This window comes from Astatotilapia calliptera, chromosome 7 (assembly GCF_900246225.1).
Source record: "Astatotilapia calliptera chromosome 7, fAstCal1.2, whole genome shotgun sequence".
NCBI classification, from domain to species: domain Eukaryota; kingdom Metazoa; phylum Chordata; class Actinopteri; order Cichliformes; family Cichlidae; genus Astatotilapia; species Astatotilapia calliptera.
In genome coordinates, this window is record NC_039308.1 from 46,537,665 (window position 1) to 46,556,296 (window position 18,632).

General features: G+C 39.1%; 1 protein-coding gene across 12 annotated transcripts in view; it reads right to left on the reverse strand.

Annotated features, from left to right (window-relative positions):
* LOC113026413 (unconventional myosin-IXa-like) overlaps positions 1-18,632 on the reverse strand; it is a 161,463-nt gene that overhangs the window by 63,531 nt on the left and 79,300 nt on the right. For 7 of the 12 annotated variants that reach the window (XM_026175179.1, XM_026175180.1, XM_026175184.1 and 4 more), the window contains exons 3-8: positions 15,440-15,534; positions 14,000-14,062; positions 10,754-10,853; positions 7,613-7,666; positions 1,925-2,025; positions 1,044-1,170 (exon numbers count right to left, since the gene is read on the reverse strand). In XM_026175179.1, coding sequence (XP_026030964.1) covers positions 1,044-1,170; positions 1,925-2,025; positions 7,613-7,666; positions 10,754-10,853; positions 14,000-14,062; positions 15,440-15,534 — 540 coding nt within the window. The remainder of the gene's footprint in view (positions 1-1,043; positions 1,171-1,924; positions 2,026-7,612; positions 7,667-10,753; positions 10,854-13,999; positions 14,063-15,439; positions 15,535-18,632) is intronic. The other 5 variants (XM_026175183.1, XM_026175178.1, XM_026175189.1 and 2 more) reach the window with 3 other exon arrangements.

Genomic DNA, 18,632 nt, shown 5'->3' on the forward strand with positions numbered 1-18,632 from the left:
CTGGGACTGAGATCAGCTGGACTGCAGCGACTGCTGCAGAGCTTGACTTCTGCCTGGCGTGAACTAATGTTATTCTTGAGTCTATTTTTAGTCTGAGTTTTACTGCAACAGTCTACATTATTTTTGCTGAAATCAAAGGCTGGATGAACTCTACTTGAACTTCATCTTCAGAGACAATGTGCTCCCAGTATGAAAACAAATGGCCCGAGTGTAATGCTGAAGAAATGACAAAACAAGCCAAAAACAACCGTTTTTTGGTTTTTAAAAGGGAGCGGAATTAAAGAACAACAGTTGTTAACAAACAAATGAATCACAATGACCCTTAACAAAGCTTTTATCTGTATTTAAAATGCTCCTACAATAACTTAAATATGATTAAACCTTGCAGTTAAAATTGGGACAGTAACAGGGACTCATTGTTCCTGGTGGGAGAGCAACAACAGACCAGGATAAGAGCTCTGAAAATAACCTCTACACAAACAGTACTTTGTGAAAGTACTGGATGGGTGGACGGCTCTTTGGGACCTGAAGCACCTCTTAACTTCCGCTGTCACCACAAGCTGTGCTTGTATACCTATATCCTCAGCTCTCTAAAAGGCTTTTTGTAAAACCCACATTGTGGGAGGAATCACATTTTTCTCACAGCTTTCAACAAAAACAGAGCATAGAAAAACGCCTATTTGCTCGAGCGGATGTTACTTATTTTTAAAGTTCATGAAGTCTGTGAGAATAAAAAAACGGCAAAGAAGGAATTTTGGGAGAACAAACAAGCCCTGTGGTAAAGTTCAGCTCCAATTCTTCATTTTTTTATTACTCTTCAAAGTATCAAGAGTTTTGCATTTCAGCCTAAAGTCAGCACCATAAATTCCTCAGATATCTTAATGTGCAATTTTTCCATTTGATTTTCACAGAGCAATGTTGGATATACACAGCTCTGTGACATTTATTGATTCAAAGCATAAACTCATGTCTGCCAAATCAACTTTAATGCTGCTGATTCAGTGTTGGCGGACAGATGTCACGATCTGCACCATGCCGCTCACCTCTAGCAGCTCTGAGACGATGGGCAGGACCTCTGGGTTGCAGATATCGATGGAATCATCCCTGTAGGTCTTCTTCTTGTAGCGGATGTTTCCCAGGTGGAGGATGGCTGACAGCAGGGAGAAAATCCTGAAAAGGAACAAAGGTACTTTTCTTTATCACATCAACAAACTCCACCTTCTTACTGAGCAGGCTTTACAGTGGATATTAGGGCATCATGAAAACGTATTTATACTTAAATACATATTGTAGGGACTGAAAAACTGAAGTAATTAATCCTATCGATTAATTTCCAAGAACTGTGGTTTACAAAACATAGGTATTAATATGAAGCCCTATAGAAATAGTTTTGGGAAATTTGGGAAAATGTATTTATTTTTTATATATTTTATTATATAATTCATATGCTTTCTTTTCAAGAGTAAGATAAGAATACACGCTTCTTTTTTTAGCTAAAGCTAAAAAATTACACTTTGCAATAATTTTTTTTAGCTAACAGTTAGTTCAGTTAGTGATTTAAATCTTAGAAAGACTGTAAAAAAGTAAACAAGAAAGCACAACATGCTCTGAGCTGCTGAGACAAGCTGAAGCACCTTGTGAGAGACTAAAAATGCTTTGTGGTGAAAACATCAAGAGGAGCAGGGGTACTGAGGGAGCGCTAGTCTGCTTTAGTGTGGTAACATTATCATAGCTAGACAATTCCCTGTTTTTTGTCCCAGTGCATAGGTTTCTTCAAAAAAATAAAATAAAATAAAAAAAGTACTGAGATAAGTTTCTAAAAGCGTTCAGACTCTGACTGTTGGCTTGTAGTTCTTTAATCTTACTCAGTTTTACACAAGAACAGGTTACAAGCTAATGGTTGTAGCCATGCAGCTAATCTTACTGTTTGCGTGTTGTGGGCAGGAAGCCAACCATCTCCATAGCCAGCTGCAGCCGCTCAAAGTCGTGTTTTAGATCTTCTCCTTCCACTGTGAAGCAGTCCTGCTGGTGTCAGGTGGAAACACACAAAAACAGACGAACACATAATCACTACAAAGCACATAAATTCAACAAAAACAAGATTCTTTATATTGTATCTGTTATTAAAGTGTGTACCAGAAGCTAAAAGACAGCATGCTGTCTTTTTGTGACACTAAGCAGGGTTTCCCCACAGAACTTCTAATATAAAATGTGCCCGATTTCCTCAAATTATCAAAGAAAGTTGCAAAATAACACTGAACCCCAATAACAAGACCTCAGCTCTCCTGATGAGATTTATTTTAAGTGCTTTTTCTAAAAATGCAATTAAAATAATTGTGAATTATTGCAATTTTCTAACGTATGTGCAAAAAGTCAAAGATTAAAATATTAGATATTTGTGTCTTACTAATGTGCTCTATTTATAAACTTATTGGACACTTCATTAGGTACACCAGTTCAACTACTTGTAAAAACAGACAATAACAAAGAAGCAATTCAATAAATCAAAATGCAACAGAGACTTAATTTTTATGCAAGTGCCTTTGAACGCAGCATGACTGTTGCTGCAAAATTTAAAAAAAAACTGCTGCTCTATTGGGATTTTAGCACAGAATCATCTCTAGGGTTACAGAGAATGGTCAGAAAAGAAAATATCCACTGAGCAGCATTTTTTTGTGCCAAAATGTTGATGCTAGCCATAAGAGAAAAAAGGCCAGACAGAGCATCACGTCAAGCATTGAAGCAGATGAGGTTTAGCAGCAAAAGACCACCCCTAGGAAATAGAAAATAATGGCAGCAGCCAGTTTAACCCTCAGCCTCCTAGTAAATGCACCTATGGTATAAATTTGAAACTCCTGCGTCACTTCATTCTCAAGTTATCAGATTCATAAGATTTTCAGAAAACGTAACCTCTGACCCCTGAACTTGAGGCCGAGGTTACTCAGATTTGAACTCGTCCGAGATTTTCAGTAGTAGTCCTATGTCTCTTCATTCTGGAGTTCTCACATTCGCAAACTTGGGTGTCTATCTCGCCCGGCCTCCTGCCTGCCCGCCCAGCAGGGTGACGACAATATCCCATCAGCCTTTTATAGCCTCCCTCAAGTTGAATCTTGCGTCTTTAGATTCATAAGTCAAGTCTAACATGAGTTTATGTGACACATGGCAGTTAATTATGAGAAAAGCACATTCACTGGGTTGGACCACAATGTAGAAACTGAACTTTAAACTGTTTTATAATCATGGTCATCAGACTCAGCTAAGCAACTAACAGCAATTATTTATAGAAACTGCACATTCCTTTGTGTAATGAATGTAAAAGAAAATACAGTTTACAGGGTTTATTTCAGCTGTTGAAGGGGGAAACCCTGCGAAGTGAACACAAGTACATTCCTGTGTAATCATGAGCCATCGCACAGTGTTTGAAAGTGTTTTAACAATTAATGAGTAAAGCAAAGGAATGAGCAGCGCGAGGATGTGTACGTATACAATCATAGCGTGTGTGTTTGTCTCTTCGAGCCCTCCAGTTAGTCGGCGTGTCTCTGCTCCAGCAGCGAGCCTCTGTCAGGCACATAATTAGCACATACCACAGTGACCGGCCGGCGAGAGAAGACACAGGAACCCATAATCCACACTCTGGATCTGCCTCTTGTACCCTTTACCATTCAACGCTCATCTGCTTCTCCATTGTTTTCCTTTGGCTTCGAACTTGTCAGGAACTGCAGAGCCAACAATCAGCGCATTTCTACAGTGAGCTTCTCCAATTGCAACAAAGGGGTTTTGAGGCTTCTCGAGCTACATCGAGACTCAGGAAAAGCCAGTTTTCAAATTGCCGGGTATGTTTTAAATCGGCGCCAAACAGCACAATGTGATACGTTGAAGGAAGTTGAGAAAATAAAGAGATCAATTTTGGCAATTGCAATGGAATACTTGGGTTGAAAACCAAAACCTTAGCTCGTGGTGCTCAGACAAAAGTCGAGAAAAGAACAAGGGATTGTTGAGTGCAGTAAAGTGATGATTAAGAAACAATCTGTTCTTACTTATTTTAAACAAAGAGTCTATTTTCACTTCAGAGCTTGAAATTGTAATTTCAGGCCAGTTGCAACAGTTCTGGTGCATTAAATCAAGCCGGGAACCCTGCTGACTGTGCACATGAAGCTTTTTAACAGATCGCTCGAGGATTCTGTTAAAACTGAACGTGCGTCCAGTCAAGGCTTTCCTGTTATTTACCATGACTTTAGTCAAGATTTATTCCATGGACCAGCCATGCAAAAAACATCAGCATGCCAACCCATCTCTAGACATTCCACACAGCCAAAAACCAGAGATACCCAAACAAGCGCAAAATGCAAACCAGCAGCCACCGAGACCCAGAACCAAACACCAGACTGCACACATCAAATGCAAACATCCAGAAAATGTTTGGTCTTTAGGATCTTTAGTTAAATACTCAGATTTTTCATTCACATTCATTGTTTAAGTGGTATTTTAAGCCCCAGACGCTGCATCTGGAATCTGTACACACTTGTCACTGCTCAAAGTGCGTCTCTATTTACTGCAGCACACATTGACCAGTGGTAGAGGTCAGAGGCCAAACAGGCCCAGAGGGTTGGTCAGGTCATCAGGCAGCTGTCAAAAGCTGCCACTCTTTCTGTGTGTGTGTGTGTGTGTGTGTGTGTGTGTGTGTGTGTGTGTGTGTGTGTGTGTGTGTGTGTAGACACTGACATCATCTCCTTGGGTGGTGGGGTCTCTCATGAGGTCATTCAATGACCTCTGGGAGAGACAGTGTGTCAGCAAACAGTGAGATGGGAGGATTGTGCGAGAAAGTAATAACAGAAAGGAGCCATTTACTAAAGCAAAGCTTCCAAGTAATGGATCATAATGAAAAAGACAGTCAGCTTCTCTAAGTATTTGGACTTTGGCACATTTGTGTAACATTACCTCTGTATACCACCACATTCTTTTCTTGGTTTCATTACCATGCAAAGAATTCTGCGATCATGCACTTTAGTCCTTTGTGGGCTTTCAGCACTTTTGGTACTGCTGAGCTGGCCGGTGCAGTCACTCTTCGTAAAGTTTGTTATGTTTTTCTGGGGGGGGTTTCTGTTTTTTTCCTGGCTAATGACGGCCTTCCTCATGCCATCACTGGCATTTAAAGGTCCAATGAACAGCTACCTAACGCTAGATTAACACTTGGAATTAACTACAGATCGTTTATCTGCTTCATGAAATAAAGAGGGAACAGGCCATGAAACCGCTTTTCAGTCAATTTTCCCTTTGCAATTTCTGCCTCTGAAAATGGGGGACTATGAATGAAAATGGCTGTAATTCCTAAACAGTTACTACAAACCTTTGGTTAAACCCTTGAGTTAAGTCCAAACTTCAATCACATGTTGATGGTTTGATCTAAAATTGGTGATGGTGTACAGAGGTTAGGGCCTAACAGTATGCCTTTTTGCTTCCCTTGCAAAAAATATAATAAAAGAAAGAAATCTAATTAAAAACAGTCTATTAAATCTAAGATTAAAAAAGCTACACTTAAGTGAAACCAATTTCATGGAAGATTGCTAACTGGTCCGGTTCAGCAACAACGTCATAGTTTCACGCCTGGCTTCTTGGATCCTTGTAGGATCTCGTGTTTGCACCAATTTCTTGAAAATCCAATGGCCTCAGAAGCGTAGCACAGTAATTAACGTGGCTTCATAACATTTACTGTAAATGGTGCAAATGATGCAGAGATACAGCATGAATCAAATGAAGAGAGGAACACAAATCGTATCTTAAAAACCTCAACAGAAATTTCTCAAACCACTCCTGCAGCAAAAGCCACATGTTCAGCATGACTTAAATGATTCTTCTTATAAGCAGTTGTTAAGTATGCTACCTCAGCCAAGGAGCTTATGTTTCTGGTGTTTGAGCTCATGGTTGACAAAAAAGCCTAAAAACTAAAGTACGATTCGTAGTGTGGTGTGTATTGCTAACATGCACAAAGTACAGTAAGACTTAAAATATGTCACGTTTTACCTCTGAACTAACCTTCAAGGTCAACAGTTTGATCTGAAGTTCAAAGTAATAATAATATTACCTAGAGCTATATTTACAACAATGTTTCTTACTGCCATTGTTTGTACTGACAACATACAGGCATGCAGGTAATAATATATGGGGATTGTAAATATCACGTTATTTTATCATGACTTTGTTATGGGCGTGCAGTAACAGATTATAGCCGTTTAAAGACAAAAACAAGTTGAGTATAAATGTATGCTATCGCTGTACTTTATGTTGTTAAATGCCTCCAAGCAAGATATGAAGTAAAGGATATTCTGCAGGTGTGGTATGAGAAAAGTCCATTAGCTTGTAAAATTAATAGGGATTCACAACGCCAATGAGAGCTTTTTAGAGAATACTCAAAATATTTGTTTTCATTCATAACAAAAAGAAATGTTTCAGAGCTAAGAAACAAAGAGTTGAAAAAGCCAAAGTCAAGAGTGAAATACAGTAAGTCCACAGGTCGTATTTATACTGACCAACTCTCATGTCAAGTGTTTGCTCGCCAGCAAAGTCTAAGTAACATAATCTCCCATTAGCAGATACAGGGGCCTTTAAACAAACACAACAAATCCCACTGACCAAACATTACTCACTTCAGGTGGAGGCTGGCAAGACAGCGGGCAGGCTCAGAGACCAATGAAACGGCAAAAACACACACAAACACACATAAAACGGACCACACAGCTAGAGGGAAGTTTCAGGATGTGAAGCTAATTGACCACTGCTCAAGCTGACTAATAGACTTAGGAGTATTTTACCAATTGTTCAGGTTAGCGCTTGCCCTATCTTTAATGTTACCGCGAAGCATGAAATTATGTTAAATTTACATCCTAGTCAACATACTTGAAGGCCCTCACCACAAATGCTTGTTTAACATTGATGGAAAGTGTCGCTGCTGCAAGTCTGCTTCTCGTTTTGAACATGGTTACTAGTATCATTTGGATCAGCGACACTTTTGAGTGCTTGAAGGTTCTTCTTACTCCTTTCCCTCCTTACTGTGGTAAGCAATCGATGCTATCAATATCAGCAGTTTTTGTGGCTCTGTGATAACAAACCAAAACTGCAAAACTTCTGTCATACTCACATTAAGATCCTGAACCTTCCCTTTAAAGATGGTAGTGTTGAATTTGTCACCTATTCCCCAAAAGCAAAGCACGCAAAAGCCAAAGGACAAGTTTAAAGGGATGCCTTATTGTCCGAATACTGTTAATAAGCATGTCGTCACCCGTCATTTTATTTTTTTTAAACGAGAGAAAGAGATTCATTTACTTTGAAAAACAGGCAAAAACCTTGAGTTACTGGACAAAGTACAAAGAGCAAACGTCTTGAGACGGAACAGCCAAATACAGTCAAAAGATTACACTAAGGAATCCCTTTAAACATTTTAGAGCACAACCGGCGGAGGTCAGCCCAGGTCGCCTCCATCTTTTTCACTGAAAGCGGGCGGGTGTGGAAAGCCAAGAAAGAACAAGACTAAGACTGGCACCAAAAACCCAGTGTACCACGACACACCCATGGACACAGACGTACACAAACAGCTTGTCATCCACACGATACTGACCAGCTCACTCTCATAGTAATTGTCCCAGTAGAGTTTGTGCGATTTCTTTGTCATCTGGAAGTAAGGCAGAGCGGGTTAAGAAGGCTTGAGTTACACATACGTACAGTATGAAAATGCAATCTTTAAAAAGACTGAGGAAGCAATGACGCATACTGTTAAGACGTGAGGGGAGAAAAAGAATCTCACGAAAACATACACACATCCACAGAGTCACGAAAATGAAACCCCGATGACCTCATCAGGGTTTGGCATTGGAAAAAAAACACACCATCTGTGGTGCAAAAAGTAGTTAGATATTTTATGTAAGTAAAAGTAGTGGCAAATATTAATTAATTACAATTTTGAAAGCGTTTCCTATCTAAATTAAAACTACTACAATACTATCATAGCACAACTGGATAAATGCTGTTGATTCCTTAATGTTATAGTTGTGTTTTTAATCATTTTGCTTTTTTTAAAATTCAGACTGGTTAAGTTAGTGATTTATTTATCCTAAGTTATCCTAACAATTAACTTTAAGCTTAAATCTGTATCACACTGCAACACCTTCTAATGTGTAAATCACAATCAGTAAAGGAATTAGTAACTAAAGCTATAAGCAGAAATTAATCCAGTGTGCAAGTGTCAAAAACACCCTTCCTAACATTGGGACAGTGTATCCGTTATGATGTTATGATGGTATCCCATACCATCATAACATTGTCATTTGCAGTGATCATCGTGGATGGACAAACTACGCTGTGATGTCTTAGCCTTGACATCACAACATGGCAGAAAAAGGGGAAAAATGCCTGTTTATATAAAACTCTCTTCTAAAACAAAAAGTAAACAAGTGTTTTCTTTAATAATTAGCAGTGTAGCAAATATATTACTGAGTAAGGTTTGCTATAAGCTAAATTTACTCGTGCTAGCATCAGCTAACTTCTTGGCTAATGCCAACTAATTGTTCAGATAAAGTGATTGGTCAGTTGCAATGCTGATCCTGGACCAGCATTGTTATGATGATATAGGAACAATACCAACACAGGGATATCGGATAGACCACTGGAACTCAATAGTTTAGATTTTGTGAAGTCTTAAAGTTATGAAATGTTGCTGCTTTGACTGACACGTGCTAAGACATACAGAACAGACGTAGCCACCACGATGTAACTCAGTGGTAAATGAAGTCTAGTTAGGAAGCCTTGAGCTGAGGAACAAGACTCACCAAAAAAGACTGGCTAGCAGCAGATTGTTAGCTGATGACAATATCCTGGATCGCTTTCCGTTCTGATTCAATGACCATAAAATTTACCAGTTAAATCCACAAAATTAACTTTGTGTTCTGCTCAATACGACCTGGAAGTAGCAATTCTGCACACTAAAGGTTTCCTCGTAGGCGTCTTATAAGGAAACCAGTGGTGTTGTTGCAAGCAGAGGAGACATCCCTTTCAGGCCACTGAAAGAACTGATGTTTAAGGCACTTTCACACTGGCTTCAGTCAGCAGATCTACACTCTCAAAATCACAGTAAGTTAAGTGCACTGCACAGTAAAGAGGGGGCACAGCTTTGAAGTATTTGAGCAAATGTACTTCAGTCAAATCCACCGAGAAACACAGAGTAACACAAAGAGCTAAGTACGCACAATCGCTCTGCTCTTCTGTGACATCGGCGTGTGCGTAAGTGCGCACCACTACACGACTGCCGGCAGCCTCTGCGTGAGTCCTCGTCAGCGCCAGACTGAGTCGTGAGTTTTGCAGTTGCCATGGAAACAGAGCTGCAAAGTAAGCTGGCAGCTAACAAGAGGGGGTTGTTGTTGCTGTTGTTGTTGGGGAGATTAAAGAGAACGGGGGAGAAAAATTTTATTTTTTGGGCAGATGAGGAGAGAGAATCTTTTTTTCATCTTTCCAGTGTGCTACCTTCATGGCATGGGGGAATATGAATCCTCACACATCAGCTGCCAAAACACACAGATGTACTGCAAAAGATACACACCCCCCGGGGGCTTTTGGCATGTGACCAGGCATGTATGCACACTCGGCCGCACATACATGTGAGAAAAAGAGTTGAATTTCTGGCAGTCAAAGATATGTATGTGTCCCAGTTGAGTTAAGTGAGTAAATAAGATCCAGCAGAGATTTTTCAGCTTTACTAATCAATAATAACTTAACCCGGTTTTCATTTGGGATGAATATTTGCTTTTTTTTATGAATCATTTACATAAAATTAGCATTTTTTTGCCCTACATCTTTTAAAAAAAGGCTTTGATGCACATCGGTTAACATGCTATCAGTTTAAAATCTTTGTAGACTCAAGCTTTCCATCCCTGCTATAATGATTGTGTCTTCATTTGTAACTCATTATCTCATCTGGAAATTGTTTATATCTGAATTTTTGTTGTTTTAAATTAGAGGTCCGGATATATCTGATTATATCTGATAATAAATACATCCTGACAAAGTCTACAGACATATTTCTGTCTATAGTGCTATAGTACTGCATTAGGCTACGGTAAATTAGGATTTGTGGATAATCCTGCCTTAAGTGAGGAAGGTTACTTGATGTTCATGTTAGATATTTATATTTCATAGTTGTATCATTTTGATGGGCTGTTTATGTGTAATTTTAAAAAAAAAGTCTTTTAATTTTTTCCCAAAATGCCATCAGTTATATTATTATTTTAATATAAGATCACACATTTTACTGATCACACTACATACTATTTACTACATGTAAACTGAATATAGCAGGCAATGAGATATTCTAAAACCAGTGTTGGTTTCCATTGGCAATGATGTGCATTAAACCACAAGCACGTGCTCACTCCATCCTTATTCGTGCCTCACTGATGACTGTCTAAGTTGGACATATATGATTGGTTGTTTTACGTAAGCTGTTTAAAATGTTCACTGTAACCTGTTTGGTGATGAACCAAATTGAGGCCTTTATCCAAAGCTTATCAGTCAAATTAATAAAGCTGTTTCTTCACATTTCAAGTGCTGCTGGAGCTTTAATCGATTCATATTTTAACAGACAGAAACTGGATTTGAATGACTTGCCAGATAATAAAATATAATAGAATAACGTGAAGCTTTTCTAGAAAGCAGCACCCACTTTGCTATTTGTATCTATGTTTGGGCGTGTGTGTTTTTGTGTGCGGACCTGGTTGAGGTAGTGATATTCCTCAGGTTTGAGCAGGTGGAAGGCCTTCCTCTCCTCTTCACTGGCTCCAGCCAACAGGTAGTAAAACACATGGTAGTTCCTACAGAAACACACAGAAACACATTAGAGCACTGATGTCAAACTTCTTTATATTTTTCGTAGGTCACATCCAACTCACTTTGATCTTAAGTGGGCCAGACTGGAGAAAATCCCATTTCTGTCAGTGTAAAGAAGTTTAACTGTACGTTTAATCCCTTGGATACCTCAGTATGAGAAAAAGAAGTGATTTTTTGTACATGATAAAGAATTGCTGCTGATATAAATGTGCTTAAACTGTAAGAAATATATGTGTAAAATTACAGAAAAAGCCTGACTGTCCTGTAGTTTTAAAACAGCACGATTTTGTTAATTATTATTTAACTGTGGACACGTTGTACAAAAATAGAAATGTCTGTAGTAAATACTGAAAAGAAGCAAGAATTTTTCTTTGTTTTAAGTGTTTATCTATTACTTGATTACAGTCTAAAATTTATGCCCCCCTTTATATTTTCCAAACGCATCCAGTGGGCCGGATTGGAGTTCTTGCCAGGCCGATTCCGAGCCCTGGGCCTTATGTTTGATACTCCTGAGTTAGACGGTGAAGAAGGAAAAAAAAGAAAAAGATTTATTTTTCTTGTATTAATTTCTTTTAAATTTCCTCAGAGGTGAACTAAGGACAGCAGCTTTCATATCTCCCCGCTGTGCCGAAACGGCCCCTGAGGAGGAGACTCCTTTCGCGTTATCTGCGGAACATTTCTTAAAACAAACCTGCAACATGTAACAGATAAGTCACCCCTCTGACCCGGCGGTCTCACATTTCAAGACAAACAAAGCGGCAGTGTGGTGTGTGGGCTCAAGGTAACGAGTTGTGATTAACCGTGACAAAGGCTGGGGCTTTGGCCAGTGCGCTGAGAGGTAATTCTATTACAGCTGGAAACGAGTTTCCCTTCTCTGCAGAGGGACACTTACTGTTTGATGGAGTGGTGGAAACTTATAAAACCCACGGAGGATATTAAAGACTCCCAACCTGTAAGCTCACGTTTTCTATCATCGCACCTCTCAAATAAAAGATGCTATTACATAATCTCTACATCCGATTCCAAAGTATTGCGATATTTTACTCTGAGCTTCATGAACTGCATATATACAGGTTTGGTAAATAATACATGGACTTGGCAGTAATGAGTTATCCAGATGAATCCAGATAAAGTTGCTTAATGAATCCAGCTGTTACAGGGCAAAGGTTACTCGTCATTTGCCCTGAACGCAACCGTAAACACAAAAGAAACAAATGCACTCAACCCCAAATTATTCTTTCTGACCTTCCACAAAGAACTGTTTTACAACCTTTTTTTTGCCACAGAGTTTTTCTTCACACTAACCGCTGACCAGAATACAGTATCAAGTAACAAACCTCGTGATCGACTGCTTTCAGTCTTTTTTGGGCTTTTATTTTTGTAAGACCAGAAAAGCAGAGTTCATGTAGGTAAGGTACCATGGCTTTGCCCAGAAAACTTATGTAATCCATCAGGCTCTCATTCAAATACACCAATGAATGACTTGAATGCCTGAATGAAGCAGTGAAACATAAATGGGAGGCTATCAGCTGAACACTGTATTAAGTATTAAATCTTCAGTTTAAGTTCATTTGTGATTCCACACGAAAGATTCCAGGGTGCATGTCTCCAAAATCATCTTCTGGTTCCACAGAAGAAAGGCCTGATTATTCAAGATTGTGTATGAGAGGAGAAGAATTTTAAATTCAGTTCTGCATTTAACCGGCAGGAAGAAGAAAATAATGTGGGAAAAATGGGGTCTCTCATTCAATGCGTTAGACAACATAAAACAGGGGCAACTTATAAGATAACAACAATAACAAAAAATACCAACAAGCAAAAACAGTATCCACACTTGGGATTTGCGTGACGGCTCTTGAATACAGTAAAGCCCCCTCCCTTGTAGTTTCTGCAGAGTCATTAAGCCCCAACAGTATCCCTGGAAAGTTCAGCTAGTTCACTCCCTAGTGCTTTTTCCTCTCCGGTGGGATCGTACAAAGGCAACCTGCCACTGAACCGACTTTAAGATTTAAGATAGTTTGCAGTTTATCATCCTTCTCCCCCACCTCTGTGGTTCAAGGATGAACCGTCTGGGAGGTCCTGACTTTAGTTTCTATCCTATCAATATGGCCGCCAGAGCCTGTCATCAGGATGAAACAAAAAGCCCAGACCAGTCAGGGTTAGAGCGATTAGATGACTGTTGGACAGTTCCCCTCCTCCCCACGCATGAAGCTATTATGCTGGTGGGATCAGTGGCTTTTTTTTTACTGTCACCTGGGAGCGATATGATGAACTGTTAGGGTGTGTCTCTGTGTTACCTGAGACAAGTAAATCTATTTATAGGATGTGGGTGCAGGTGGAGACACGTGCATGTGCGTGCATATGCCCAACGTCAGGTAGATGAGTTCTTCATACACATGTGAGTATGTTTATACGTATAAAAAGTAAAAATAGACAGTTTTACACTGTTATACTGGACAGGAAATATGACTCCTTATGTAATATCTCGAAATCTGTATCACAGTATTTGTCCCATTCTGTGTCAATAAATGCCTAAACTCAGAGGAAAACCTGAGAGTTAAACAAAGGGCAGAGGTTTCAGTCAGATGGCCACCTGATATATCCTTGCAGGGGAAATGAAGACTATTTCAGCATTGAGTTTCTTAGACAAAGAGCATGTGAGCGAAAAGATACGCATTTAAGATCTTAGCTTTCAGGCAAGTGGAAGTGTCTCAGTGTTTCATGTATCATATTTAGATTATTTATGGCTGCACCACCTCTAGCTGCGCTTATTGAAGTTCGTTATTTTCACCTTTTAGAAATGTTCACAGGAAAAATTGGATTTCCGTTAAAGGTGGAGTCAAAGTTAAACAGATTATTTTTGATGGATTTTAAATCCACACAAAGCAAAGACTTGGATTCTTTCTGATTAACAAGATGTTATTTACATTCAAAAGCATGAGAGCTGCTGCTGAGTCATTCTAGGTGTGATAAAACAGCGATCCATACTGATGAAACAATGTGGAAAGTGAGCCAAGTGCTGCAGATGACAAATCTTCTAATGATGTCTGTATGGGTTTATCCAGCAAAAAAAGAAGAAGAAAAACAAACAAACAAACAAACAAACAAACAATATGTGATCTGCACTCACCTCTCATTGTGCTCCTGGTACACCAGACGTGATTTCTCCAGCAGGTACTTCTCTACGTATGCGCTGGAAATAAACATAAATGCAGCCGCACTAAGTCACAAGAGTAATTTAAGAACAAGCTGCTGTAATTATGATCAGAAATGAACAATGTTTCAATATCACATGGACACTGAATGTGCTTTTTTTTGCCATACTCATCCTAAACAGGGCGTTTTAACAGATTAGCAGACAATAGGAAGAGGTAAGAGGTATAATTATCTGAATTGTGGTTTTTAATAGTTTGTCAAATGAGAATTTACATAATCGCACGTCAATAATGGCTGAATGTTGTTTTTTGTAACTTACATGTTTATATTTATAAATCATAGCACAATATTAAGAGATATATAAAGTTAATAATAATAATATACATAAATTGTAGGCATTATTCTGCTATTATATCTGTTATTAAATTATTTCTCAAGTCAGATTCATTTTTATAACACCTTTAAAAACAAAAGCTGTTGACCAAAAGTGACAGACAAAAATAAGAAAACAAAACAAAACAAATTTTTGATTAAAAAAAAAAAAAAAAACGAGTAAAACAACATGAAATGTGTATCTAGTAGAGCTGGAACGATATATTGATTTTTAAGACTGATAACAATATTTGGTGATTCTATTCAATTCAATTCAGTTTTATTTATACAGCGCCAAATTACAACACTCGCCTCAAGGAGCTTTATATTGTAAGGTAGACCCTACAATAATACATACAGAGAAAAAAAACAGAAATCATTTGACTCCCTATGAGCAAGCACTTGGGCGACAGTCGGAAGGAAAAACTCCCTTTTAACAGGAAGAAACCTCCTCCTCAGGCTCAGGGAGGGGCGGGGCCACCTGCCGTGATCGGTTTGGGTGAGAGAAGGAAAACAGGATAAAAAACATGCTGTGGAAGAGAGCCAGAGATTAATAACAAGTAATGATTTGATGCAGAGATGTCTATTAACACATGGTGAGTGAGAAAGGTGATTGAAGAAGAAATGCTCAATGCATCATGGGAATCCCCCAGCAGCCTATGATTCTAAAATCATATAAATGGCCCAATATTTTTTTTTTGTTTTAAACAAAAAGCTTTTAACTAACATTTCATGCATGTAGTAATTTATGACTCTTTATTAACACAATATGACAATAAGCTACTTTCGGCTGCTTCCTTTAAACAGCGAGGACATGTAATCTTGTTTTATTGTCAAAAGTCGTGGATCGCTTGATGCACTGCCCGACTCTGCTCGGATCAGCTCGTTGTTTTGTTTGTGGTGTTCCAAGCACATGTTGCCAACAGCTAAGTTGCAGAGCGCCCTCTGTCTCATAAATGCCGATACACTGGCAAATAATATCGGTCCAGCTCTAGATATGGCTTCTATAGATGTGTTTTATATGTCAGCATGCATCTCTCACCCCCTGACTGTGCCACTCTCCTGATAGTTGACCTGGATGAACTTCCCAAAGCGGCTGGAGTTGTTGTTATGGGCCGTCTTAGCATTCCCAAAGGCCTGAAGAGAAAACAGAAAGGATTACATATCAGCACGCACAGGTACAAGGTGCTGGCAAGCTATGATTAACAGTTTACACCTGTAAGATAAACCAAGTATCAACAGGTTAGGGTTAGCATTCAGATTTCAGTAGATGTTATATCTACCAGCTCTGAAGAAAAGTAAAAAAAATATGTTGAAATATGTTGACATATGAAGGGAAAGCTACCAATCACAGCACTGTAACAGAGGCCATGAGGCACAGGAAGGGGCCTGCAAAAGGGGCACACACACAAATACACAAACACGCAGTTAAAACTCACAGTCAGACACGTCAGTCACGCACTAAACTGCCAAATTCCTCTGAAGGCAAACACTGCAACACTGAAAACAGACACAGTCACTGCTTGTGGGAGTCTGTGGGCATTTCTGCTAACACACACACACACACATAGAGAGAAACTATCATTAGAGACCCCTGGAGGACTCATTCAGGTTCTCATTAGCAGTCTGATGGGCCTCGCTGGGTTGGTTAGTTAGGCAGAGGAGAGGAGAGGCAACAGGAGAGGCAACAAGGAAAGGGAATGCACCACAGAGATACAAACGAAAGGGAGGGACAAGAAAGAAGACAGAGCTCAGACATAAAACAAAACAAAACAAAAAAGACCAAAAGAGTATGAAGAAGGGATGATCATTTGTGAGAGAGGACATGATGAAAAGAGAAAAAAAATGGGGAAAACTAAGTGAAAAGAGAAAAAAGAAGGAAACAAGCCCACAGATAAAGATATGGCAGAAAATAAGAAGATTTTTCAGAGAGGATAAAGTGGTAGCAACGGTAAATTTTCCGGCTGATGCAATCAGTATTTTGGAGCGATGATAAATTACTTCATAAAAGCCAGCAGAGTAAAAGGGTGGGGGAGAAGGGGAGCGGGGGAGAACGGTGTGGGCGTCGGATAATTGATTGTGGCTTCTGGGTGAATACTACAGCTCAGGAATAACACGGTTAATAAAAAGTAAAACCCTGCTCCAGAATCAGGCTTTGATCTCTGTGATGATTCATTTAAAAACAGAACTTGACACACATTCAGCGAGCCAACCGGGACAAAGCAGCCCGAAGAAAGAAGCAACAAAACAAGGTTTAAGTAAGGTTGATGTCGTTCTTTTTCCAGGCCTTTCACTTTCATACCAAGCAACAGCTTCCCCTGCACATCCATCTTTTAGACCCCTGTTGGTCTTTAATGTGTGCCAGTCTTGCAGTGGTTGACACACAATGGTAACTACCAAAAAAAACTAAAAGGAGGCAAAGGCGGAGAGTGGACTGGCAGTGAGATCTCCTTTGATTTCCCGAAATGTAAATCGAAACTGCAATTCAGAATGATAATGACAGAGCTTTCATCCTCAATCGTTCTGCTGTGGGAAATACTTCCAGTTTAAAGTCTGAAGGGGGAAAATCCACTTCCTGAAATGATTGAAGTGAGCAGCCCTAACAGAAACTGTCACTCACAATCATTAACAAAAAGAAGTGATAAATGCACTGGTACGATGTATGTGAAAAGGACACTTGCCCGTCGCACATCTGTTTGCATGCATGTGCTAAGCCCCACGCAGTTTGTGCGTGTGCTTTCTGTTTATGTTTGAAAGAGATTAATAAGCAGGGCGGCACAGTCTGGATGATTTACTGTTGAACTCTGCTTCATGGTCAACGCCTGCTGCGACCACAGCACAGGAAAACACACGCTATGATTAGTCTGTGCGCGTGTGCGTCTATATGTTCGTGTCTGCATCAGTGTGTGCTCAATGTATGAACGCGAGGAGACGAAGCGAGAAAACAGATGCAAAACAGAGACAGAAAAAAAGGAAAAAACTAAGCTAATCAAGAAGAACCTTAACTTTATTTGGACTATTTATTAATAAATAGTAAATAAAACAGAGACAGTCTTTGTTGCCATGCCATGCCCCGCTATCTTATTTTCTAATTTCCTGTCTTCACTGTACTGTTTCGGACAAAGCCCCCAAGCAAACCGTATTTCCTCAACCGGTAGTCAATTTGAAGTCAGACAGGAAGGGGGTCTGGTAAACATGAACAAACACGGGGGAGGGGACACAACAGTAGTCATATGATATAAAATAAAAGCCCTATTAAGAAATGAAGGGTTTCTATCGGGAAAGAAAGATTAGCAGTACAGTATTAATCATTAGAGTGCTATAAATATAAACAAGGAAACTAGATATTTTGATACTAGTCTGCTTCAAATGAAGCACATTTAAGTCTTGTGCATTTGAGGTAAAATAAGGCACCAGCAACTATTTGTGAACATTTTAATTTAAAGTAAATAAATAATTAAAAATCATTTTAAGTCAATAGCAAAAGAAAGGTGGCAATCCCTGACAAGGAGGAGGCTGGGGTGGATGGATGGACCTAAACAGGAGAAATCTTCATTTTCTTTTTTAGAAACCAACAGCGACTTAAAAACTTCCTGTCATGTTTATACAAATGCAAACTGTGACCTAGTTTTACTCCGAACTGGATTTAAACAACAGTTTCACAGGTATGAGAAAAAAAGAGGCTTCCACTGTCACCTATGAAGGGAAAACAAAAAATGAATAAAGCTGTTAAATTATTAGAGGGATAATATAAGATTTACTCTAAGTGTTTGAAATATTGACTGGTTATATTATGTACTGATGACCTACTTTAGTTAAAAATCTCTCTGTTGTTGCCGGGCAGATAACAAAGACTGATAAGGAAAGATGCTGTGAAAGGAGGGGAATTAGTTTAATGCAACCAGTTGAACAAGCGAGGACTAAAATATCTTAAGTCATACTTTATCACATTGTTTTCTTCGGATGCTGTCAAAATACAAGAAGCATTTATTTGATTGAATATATAAGTCAGTTCATTTCAATATCAAGCACCAAAAATTAGACAGGCTTCTTTGGCGTTATTGGTGCATTTAGCAGTAAATTGCATGTCACAAACATTCGTAAATCAGTTTGCACGCTTGATTTTATTGTTTGCCTCCCTAAAGTTTGCACCTTGAGGAAGGAACTCCCAGAAATACACAGGAACAGGATATGTTGCAAAAGTATTCCCACATCTTACACCTAATTTTTCACTG